Below are 10,759 nucleotides of genomic sequence, written 5' to 3'. Positions count from 1 at the left end.
TTTTGAAGCATTTATAATAGAAACATTTGCTTCCATTTATTCTTTGAGTTTGTACATTTTGTTAGCAACTAGATGTGTGTTATATAATTGGTTTTGCGTTGTTCTGGGTATGGTTGTTAAACTAGATGATTGCTTGATTTTGGGTTTGCCATAAGATATTAAGCTAGTGGATTTTGTAACAATTCTGAGATCTTGGGTTTTGCTATATGATGTATATGATTGGCCACAAGAGTAGGATATAATTGATTTGTTCTTAATGGCATAAACTTCTCTCAACTGTGGTTTTAGGTTCACTTCTTGGTAAATATATGTAAGGTGAAGGATTTAGGTTGAAATATTGACCGCTGATTTGGAGCTTTCATTTAACAATGGGTGATTGTTCTAGTTACTGGTATTTTAATTGGAAAGGAGTGAATGAGCTTGTAGGAATGCTTCCATCATCCTTTGCCATATAATGGTTGGGTCCTGGGAGCATCATATGATTGATAACAACAAAGATTCAAGACCATTGGAGTTTTGGGTCGGGGTGTTGATCTTTTGGGTGTGATAACATCCCTTGTGAATGTCGGTTTGAAGAGAGAGTGATGGAGTGAAAAGTTAAATGGGTATCTAGAGTGTTGGGTTTATGAGATGAGTGAATCGGTAAAGGGATCAGAGCATCGATGCCTCGTTGAAATCACTATGGGAACCATAGGAGCTTCGATTCAAACCCATTAGAGCCATCAGAGTCCTCACGTCGATCCAAACCTAGCCCACCGACCCACCGTCGTCAAACCCCATGATCTCCACCGTTGTCAAAACCCACGCCGACCTTGATCTTAGCTTTTCGGAAGTACTTAATTAGATAGCCTTTTAGATTTTAAACATGCAAGCATCTAACTTATCAGAGAGAGAGGGTCATCGGAGAGAGAACGGGGTCTTGGGTCTGAAGAGAGCAGAGAGCAAATGAGAAAGAGAGAAGGAAGAGAGAGAAAAGAAGAGAAATAATGAGAGAGGAGAGAGAAATTCCCGGGTTAAAAATGAGGAGAGAGTATTAAATTTTTTTAATCCCATTCTGCTACGATATCATCTTACATTTAAGATGGTACTGTAGCTATATGCCAAAAAAATTTTAGCCTTTCCCATATGACTTTCCAGTTGCTGAGCGTGTTTTGGGCCTGAATGCCAAATGTACCTTACATTTGGCATATGGCAGGCCCACTGCTGATGCTCTAATACTGTTTGACGTGCCCAATTCCATTAAAGAGTACATCCATCAGATTGGGAGGGCATCCAGATTGGGAGATGAGGGTACAGCAATTGTGTTTTTGAATGAGGAAAACAAGAATATGTTTCCGGAGCTGATTGAAAATTTAAAATCCTCTGGAGCAATACGAGACCCATTAAAACTTGTAGCTCATTGAAACAAGCAAAAAATATTAAAATGCTCATAAGAAAATAATGATTTGTTGTGCTTTTACTGTATAGTGTTAGACTAGGACCTTGGAACCCAAACTATTTTGACATCAAAGTGTTTTTTTTTTTAATTAATTTTTTTTAAGCTTAAACATTAATGAATGTATATGCAAGGATGCCAGAATTTAAAAATTAAAAAAAATGAAATAAAATCTGCAAAGACAATTTTTTTTTTGAGTTATGCTAAGAACACAACTTTTGATACAATTTTGTGTCATAACTTGTCACATAGCGAGTTGTGATTGGTAAGGATGTGTTCCCACATGACTCATTGACATATCCTTACCAATCACAACTCATCATGTGGCGAGTTGTGTATAAAATTTTACCAAAAATTGTCTTTACTATAATTTAAAATTTTTACCATTTTTTTTCCATTTTCATATACACCGCCAAATATTATAAAATAAAAATATTTTCTTGAAAATATTTTTTATGTAAAATTTTACCATTACAAATATTTTACATCGAAACATCGGAGCAGTAGTTTTACAATCCGTGAATGGTAAAGTCTAAAGGTAGAAGTAGGAGTGTGCTGTATCACCAATTCACTATTGTAAAATTTTTTGCAATTAGAAAACCGGGTAATAGGCTTGTTTTGTGCTTCGATGCTAAAATCCCGCGGCTTATACGGTTATACCATTTGCAAATTGAAAGACCCAATTCCTCTCCTCTGACCAAATTCCTCTCCTCTCCAAACTCCTTCTTCACACCATCGCTAACTCCAAGTCCAAAAAGACTCAATTCGTTCTTGGATTCATCATTACGTGGCGACCCACTTTTACTAAAGGACCAAAGGTAACTCCGTAACTGCCCTGTTTCTTATTTCAATTAATCTGTCAACTGGGAATTCTTTGTTCATTATATATACAATGAAAAGATGGAACAAGTAGCTCTAGAATCATTAACTTGTTCATTGCTATTGCTATATATCATCTTGGTGGGGGTTTAGATTTGCAGGTGTTGTGGGTGCCGGGGATGGTGGTTTTGGGTGGTGGGGGTTTCGATTTTGCAGAGGTTGTGAGTGGCGGTGAGGTGGTTTTGGGTGGTCATTTTGTTTTGGATGTAGTGGGTTGCAATTTGTAGGGATTGTGGTGGTTGGGGTTGCGGTTGTGGGTGGTGCTTGCAGTGGCTATGGCTGTGTGGTGGTTCTCTTGGCTGTAGCGGTGGTTGTTGTGGCTGTGGCTGTGGCAGTGGTGGTTTGTGCTGGTTGTGGCTGGTCTGGTGTTTATTGCATTGAATATGTTATTTTATTGCGTGATTTATATTATTTTAATTATTGTATTTTAAAATAAAACCTGTTGGGTGTATGGTAAAGTGTGCTGTTAAAAAAAGAGAAAGAAAGTCCCTTTAGACTCGGTAAGTGCATGCAAGCACTGTTGGAGATGAACCCACGAGCAAGAAACTCTCTGGTGCACCGCACATTAGCAAGAAGCTAACTTGTGCAGCGAGAAGAAACAATTCCAAAGGAGGACTGGTAGTAAAAGCTTCTTTTATGTCTATAATATAAAAAGAAGCGATAGATTTGCTTTATTAATTGGGAAACCTCATAGCTTTCCTTCTGCCTTAATTTTGCTTTAGCATCACAACTTTTGGACATAAAGGAGAAAGAATTAAAATCAAAACAGTTGTTTAAACACTACAACACTTAACACGTATTTTTACATGTTTTTTCACCCACGCGTTAGGTAATAGTGTTTAAACTGTTTAAACAACACAACACGTATTTTCATACTTTTTCACTTACACATATTTTTACAAAACTTTAACAACGTTATTAGAAATCTCTTACCAAACGAGTCCGAATTAAGGTCATCAATTAATAGAGACCATCCTCAACAAGTACTCTACAAAGATTGGCAATAAATCAATATCCTGTTACCAATATGTAAAACTCCTTTTTTTTTTTTTTTTTTTTTTTTTTTTGCTTTTGTGTTTTAATGTATGATCCTTTTAACCCCGCTTTTGATTCCCATATGTTTTTATGCTTTAATCTTTTTTTTTTTTTTTTGGGTGCTTTGAGAAATGAGTTGTGTTTGTTCTGTTTTATTTATTTATTTTTGAGAAAGTCTTATTGGATGTTAGTGGCTCACAACCTTGTTGTGCTTCGAAAATAAACATAAACAAACTAATTTTACTGTCTTTCTTGGGATATATTTAACGTTGTTTTGTGATTGTTGGAGTTAAAGTTTTGGTCTTGGTTTGTGATAATTGCTTTCTGACAAGAGCTGGTTATGGTCAATTTAGATTTTAAGAAAGTTAAAAAATCATAGTTTTCTCTGTAATGTGTTGTTGCTTGTGCCACTGGGATGATCACTTGCTTCTCCATAGTTCATTAGCTTGCAATTTGAGTTATTTATAGATTTCAATCACCAAAGTTTTGAAACTAGGTAGTAAGTTTAGTTGAATTTATTAGAAACTTTTGAAACTAGGGATCATGCTAGCTTTCTTTGAAACTTTACAACAAAACTTAATGTGTCGCTCGAAACAAACTGATCTAATATTCTTTTCTTTTCTTTTCTTTTTTTGGTGAACTCTATGTCACAATGGGTGCATTGTTCAACTTTTCCATACCTTTTTGAAGAAAGTTCCTTAGTAGGCAGGTTTATGTTGTATAGAAAAGTAAACACAGGCTTTTATTTTAATTTATTAATTTTAAATTAATGTTTAAGATTTAAACAGGTGGTTTTCCATGTATTTCCCTGCCATGATTGGTGTAGTACTAATCAGGTTTTTTTTTTTTTTTCGATTGCGATAATAGTGTTTGATATTTTTGTACTTTTAAGGATAAGTCAAGTCTTTGAGAAGCACCAAAGCAGATGCTAGATTGTTACTTTTGTTGCTTAATACACATATGATGTACGTCTGTGATGTATCTGCTTTAGCATTTCTGTTCCTTTTAAATCCCTCCCTGCCCTGGGGTATGTGTGCCTATCTCCCCATGTGATGATGGCTATGATAATGGTACTAGACCAAAATTGGATATTTATCTTTTGTTTGGGTTTTTTTCTTCAATCATAACATATGTAAGTCTTTTTTATCTACGGGGTTATATCGGTGTATATGTGTAAGCATATGTGTTTTCTTGTCATTAATCTAATTTATCTTATATTTTTATTAGATAATTTACCTAATTATTTTCTAATAGCTAAATTACCTTTTGTTAGTCTTCCACATTATTTATCCACTAAAGAGGCAAAAGCAGAGAACAAAGAGAAGAAGAGCATTACGCAATAGAAAGAGCGTCTACGTATTTGCTAAAGAGTATCCTGTAATGCTGGTTTCTGAACAGGCAACTATGGGAATCACATCGTACCAAAACCATGCTGAGCAGCTGCTAAAGGATTATGTACTTGCAGATTCATTTATACCTTGCACTTCCATCATTGGTGGAATTTTTGCTTCCAAAGTGGTATTTCTCATCATTGCTACAATTAATTGTGGCACATCAGTCCATTTAAAATGGTTGCTTCTCATATGTTCTATACATACCTTGTCAACTTTTTTCCCTAATTCTGTATCTTCTCTTTTTTCTTCCCTGTTTTCCTCTTTTAAGCGTTTCCTCCTTTTCAGGTCTATGATCTTACCCAGACGATCAGTGCTATTTACTTCAAGAGCTATGCCAGCCTTTCAAAAATGCAGCGTGTTGAGTGGAATAACAGGTGTTGAATATTTCCCCATTTAGTCTGATCATTTTTCCCCTTTTTTGTTGCAAATTTTTTATATATGTTAACTGTTTATGCAGGGCCATATCAACTCTTCATGCCATTTTTATCACAACTATATCATTATACTTTGTGTTCTGGTCAGATCTCTATTCTGACCAATTTGCTGGCCTTATTACACTTCGACGTTCTCAACTGTCCACATTTGCCTTGGGGGTGAGTATGCCTAAAATTATTTGATTTGCTATTGTCATTATTGCTGTTGATGTTGGCGCTGTTATGATTATTATGTTTGTGTGTTTCTTATTAGAGTCTTTGGACCCAATGGCATCTCCTTGTCCCACAAACAAGGGTTGAGGGTGAGATCATGAGTTCAATCCTGTAAGGCGTGTAATTAGTTTTTACCCATCAATGAAATACAGAGTACACATCGTATTGTATTAGTATTTCATAGCATAAATGTGAGCCAGCTTGAATTCTGGCCAGCCGTTTTACATTGAGAAGAAATAAAATAAGGGAAACTTTTGTGGGTGCCAATATATACGATATCTTAGTCCATGTTGGCGTTTAGGTGCAATTACCTTAGATGTATCTAATATTACTTTTGTTAGTCAACAAATGCCTGATTTTCTTTTGAGAGCTACAAAGGTGTGAGGAGCTATAGTATCTACAGGAAACCAAGTCATTCTTTCTTATATTGGGCATGGATAGAGTTTTATTATGAGATCCTTATACTGCCTATTGACAAATCGAACATGCCACTATTTTCTTTTTCTTTCTTAGTTCTTATGGAAAAACTATAGTCAATGATATGAGTAGAGGTGTGGAGAAAAGAAAAATAAAAGAAAGGAATTGCAAATCTATTTTATAAAAAGGTCATATCTGGTGCACAAGGGTCCAGCTACTGTAGGGGCTGAGAGGTAGTTGGTAAGTAGCTTTATACCTCAATTTTGAAGAAACTTGAACCTGCAATAGAGGCCTTGATGGGTATTGAGTAAGTCAATTCAAAGGACCTTGTGTTATAGATTCTTCTAACTTCCTTTTCCTCTCTATAAACTTATGAAACACATGCAAGGGGAAATTAACTCATCTTACTAATACATGCTATCTTACCTTCTTTTGCATTAAAGCGGTCTTGATGAAATATTGTTTTCTACCTTATGTCAAAAGTTTGGTTTGTTTCAACCTTGTATGCCTGTTTCACCTCCTGCTGTGTTTTATCTGGTAAAAATTATGTTTCATATTTTTGATATAATTTTAACAGGTTTCGGTTGGTTACTTCCTGGCTGACCTTGGGATGATCTTATGGTTTTATCCTGCTCTAGGTGGATTTGAGTATGTAAGTATATTCAATTTTGAATAAATACAATCAAGCTGTGTATCTATGTGTGTAATATAACTCATATACATACAAACAAAAGTTACACTTGTAATTTTTGTCAATGTTATAGCACGTAATAACTTTCTATTAGATGAGGTTAATTTTTATTTTTTTTTAAAGATTTTTTATAACAAATTTACCATTGAATTTCATTATTTCCTTTTTCTTTCTATGCTTGTTAAATATCAAGATAATCAAAGATTAATAACTATTTTATCTATAAAATGTTTAATTCCATGTTTTTTATATTTTGAAAGTATACACAAAAAATGAGTTTATGGATTGGCCGATTGGGTAAAATCAATAACATCTAATTAACGTTGAATTTGGCGTACCTTTTAAAAACAATAAGAATTTATTGGTAGGATTTTCAAAATATTAATATAATAAAAAAGTAAGTGGAGGCAACATTAACAAAGACATGTATCAGGTGCTATATATTGATTAACATCTTGATTATAGTGGGTATATATTTGTATATACCGCATAGGAAATTCACCATAGAAGAATTGGTTACAAGTTAGTACAGTTTGAACACACAAAACTTTCATAGCATAGACTCTCCATGCAACCTTAGTAAACTATTCGTTTGCCTCCAAGCATTGTGGCCCCAAAACTCTTGAATCCTTTTATAGAACTTCCTCTATGATAAAACTCATCTGCAACCACCCAGTACTTTGGTACTCCCAAAGAACTCTTCAGAAGGCAACAACAGTGGACTCATTGTCAAGGAACAAACTCTTTGGTTTCAACTTTCAAGGACAATCGAGAGGAAAATATATTTAAGCTGAAAGTTTAATAAACACGAGGATTGGTTTTTCTGTTTAGGTGCAAACAGAAAAACACTCTAGATGTTTTTTTGTACTTCTGTGTTCTTAGGTTGAAAATCATGCCTCAAGGAATATATATTTGATAAGTACCTCTAGGAATATATATTGGTCAGCAAAAGGTTAGGGTATTTCAGACTTTAAGTAGAATTTGGAATCAAATTTTCATAATCTTGCTCTAGTGAGGGTTGTGCAAGCGTCTCGTGAGTTTTTTGTTTGACTTTAATGATCTCTTATGCGAATTCTGATTTTGCTGTTCTGAACCTTCCTCTCTTCAAGCAATTCTTTGATATACTTTTACCTAGCTTTATAACATGTACTTACAACCCGTTTTGACACATTATTTGTCACATTGAACTTGCCAACACTAAATCCTTACATAAAGACATATATATATATAGGTGAAATGTTTTATATTTTGGTGTTATTTTTTTACAATGCAACTGTTTTTACAATTTTTTCCATAACTACTAAAGTGGCAAGTTGTCATTTGTCAATGGTAGACAATAAAGTAGCATCAATGGTGGACCCATGTGAAATTCATTAATAAGTTGTGAAAACAAATTGTGTTATGGGTGAGGAGGAGAAGAATTAATCTAGTTTGAACTACTTTTAAGTCTTAACGTGGATCTTTTCGAGCACATAGTTATAATATTAATATTTCAGGTGATTCATCATCTTCTTTCAATAGCAGCAGTAGCATATGCAATGTTAACTGGGGAGGGGCAGCTATACACCTACATGGTTCTTATCTCTGAGACGACCACCCCTGGGATCAATTTGAGATGGTAATCTTTTATTTATTAAGTGACCGACTTTTATAAAGGTATTGATTTCTTTTCCGATTTTGATGCATATCAGTTTGGTTTGTGAAGGTATCTTGATGCAACTGGAAAGAAGAGGTCTAGAGCATATGTCATAAATGGGGTTGTTATATTCTTTGCTTGGCTGGTATGTCGAAATTTTATTTTTTTCATATAGCTTTTGTTCCTTGGTTTTATAATTTTGCCAACAAAAGACACTTACAAATCTCCCCTGAGCTTGGCATTACTTCCTATCCTTGTTCATGGTCATTTAACATTTCGCATTTTTTTCAGGTTGCCAGAATAATCCTGTTCATGTATCTTTTTTACCATTTCTACTTGCACTATGATCAGGTAATAACAATACCTGTATATGTTCACCTGGTGAATATTGTATCTGTTATAAATTTGGCAAGCACACCTTATGTTTTATCTAAAACTAACATATAAAAAAGGTTGCACCCAATGCACAAAGCTCCCACTTTTGCAGGTTCTGGGAGAGGTCATGGTGGGTAGTCTTACCCCCTATTTAATGGAAAGGCTGATTCCTGGACTTGAAGCCTCGACCTGTTGCTTTTGGTGGAACAAACTTACCTTCACACCAACGCACCAACGCACTAACATATGAGAAGCTTAATTTGCCAAATTTTGTTGCATCTTGTTTTTAATCATGTCAGAAATGATTGGGTCACAGTCTCCACTTTGTGCATCATAATTAATGATTCATTTTTCATCAAGATGATGGATGGAAGGAATTAGTCTTTAGGTTTGATTTTAGGTCCTGACTTTTGAAGACTTTCATAATACCATCAACCAAACATGTTCATGCGGAAAATTACATATCATAAAATGGGTTAATAGCATGGTACTCCATCACCGATAGACACAATATTTAGTGACAGTTACTGGTAGATAAAGAATGTTTGCATGGATCTGTTACATACAAACTAAATTGATATCCAGATATTTCCATTTTTTGGTATCCATTTGCTTAACTGAATGGAACTTGGCCAATATGCAGAATCATTATGTATTCATGTTATTGTTCTCTCACCAAACAGGTTCAGCAGTTGCGGTCCTTTGGGTTATTTTTAGTATCTGTGGTGCCATTGGTGCTAACTGTCATGAACTTGATGTGGTTCGCAAAGATAGTCAAGGGATTAAAGAAGACAATAGCCAAGACGCAGTGAAGGATACATCAATTACTGACATTTTGACTGCAAACGTGATTGGAAGGCTTAAACCGTTATCATCATCGGCTTCAGCATTTTCTCCTCTGTACTTTCCATTCTCCCACGTGTAAATGGCGTAGCAGTTAATAGGCAGTCATGGTTTATGATCAATGTGAATATAGGTACTCAGAAAAGATACCTACCTCTTCATAAACCCTTGTTGTGCTATTATATTAAGTACTGATCTATTCAGAAATGAAATATGACAAAAACTGTCATCTACAGGTTTTTAATTACCAACTCAGATAATTTTCTGCGGATGAAGTAGCATGAAAGAATCTTTGTGAGTTAGAGAGCTCTGTTTGTGTTTGGAATGTAACTTACTAAGGTATGGATCTTTGGTATGGACCTGGGACTGGGGAGTCTTTTCAGTTGGTCTGCAAAGGTTTGATGCTTTATAGTTCAGAATTTCTTTGTACTTAGAGCATCTGCATATCATCTTTTAAAATTTAATCAAAGTTTGAAAGAAACTGGGCTTAGATATAGTTTGACCAAATTAAGGGGCCCTTCATAAATAATCAAGCAGCCGATATTGCAATTGTACACGACTAATGTAGACCAATTTAAGGGGTTCTTTATCATCTTTTAGCAAGAGTTTTGTACCTCAATTGTACCTCAAATAATATTATGTGGGTTTATAAAGTTGACTTACAGTGATGAGATACTTATTGATCTCGACTTATAGTGTAATTTTTATCATATTAATAATTCGAAAATCTCAATATTGGATTACATGTGCTCTGTTCTTAATGTGTGTGCTAAGTTTTGTGTTGATCGGAAGTTATTTATTATTTGATTAATAAACTCATTACTTGCATATAATTTTAAAGTTAAAAAAAATTAAAAATTAAAATTTTATAGATGAAATGGTTATTAATCGATTAATCATCTTGGTGTTTTGTAAATATAGAAGATATAAGAAGATAAAGTAATCCAATGGTGGAAATATACATCTAGTAGGAAGTTATTGGATAGTACAGCATAGACGAAGGTTGCACCTTATATGATTGTATTTTCCTGCCAAACTTGGGTCAGTTGCCATGTCTTTATTTTCTTCTAAAAATAAAAAAGTTACTGTCCTTTCTTCTTACTAAATGAAAAAGAAAATCAAATAGCCCAAGAAATTATTCACTCGACTAGCAGGAGAAGCGGGAAGATTGGCCATATGATTATCAAAATAGATCTTGAGAAAGCCTATGATAGATTGGAGTGGTCATTTATCAGGGAAGTGCTTTATGGTGCAAATTTACCTTCAGATTTAATTCGGATGATAATGAGTTATGTTTCTTCCACTTCAATGTCTATCCTCTTTAATGGTGCAGTGTTGGAACATTTCCCTCCTTTAAGGGGTATTTGGCAAGGAGACCTGTTATCCCCTTATTCATTCTCTGTATGG

General features: G+C 34.5%; 1 protein-coding gene across 2 annotated transcripts; it reads left to right on the top strand.

Moving 5' to 3' along the window:
* Positions 1-2,033: 2,033 nt before the first annotated feature.
* On the top strand, positions 2,034-10,038 carry LOC111988967 (uncharacterized). 2 transcript variants are annotated; one of them, XR_010628561.1, is made up of 10 exons: positions 2,034-2,253; positions 4,623-4,867; positions 5,029-5,117; positions 5,201-5,336; positions 6,385-6,459; positions 7,995-8,116; positions 8,204-8,279; positions 8,426-8,485; positions 9,193-9,485; positions 9,589-10,038. XR_010628561.1 is itself a non-coding variant. In XM_024020772.2 (9 exons), the coding sequence occupies exons 2-9, from the start codon at positions 4,730-4,732 to the stop codon at positions 9,319-9,321; spliced, it is 825 nt and encodes a 274-aa protein (XP_023876540.2). In that variant the 5' UTR covers positions 2,034-2,253; positions 4,623-4,729; the 3' UTR covers positions 9,322-9,603. The 2 variants fall into 2 exon arrangements, 1 of the variants encoding a protein (XP_023876540.2); XM_024020772.2 differs by having other exon boundaries at positions 9,193-9,603.
* Positions 10,039-10,759: the final 721 nt, after the last annotated feature.

The sequence above is a fragment of the Quercus suber genome, unplaced genomic scaffold (genome assembly GCF_002906115.3).
Source record: "Quercus suber isolate HL8 unplaced genomic scaffold, Cork oak 2.0 scaffold_56, whole genome shotgun sequence".
NCBI lineage: Eukaryota > Viridiplantae > Streptophyta > Magnoliopsida > Fagales > Fagaceae > Quercus > Quercus suber.
Note: the sequence above shows the minus strand (reverse complement) of the source record. Positions and strands in the feature narration are given on the sequence as shown.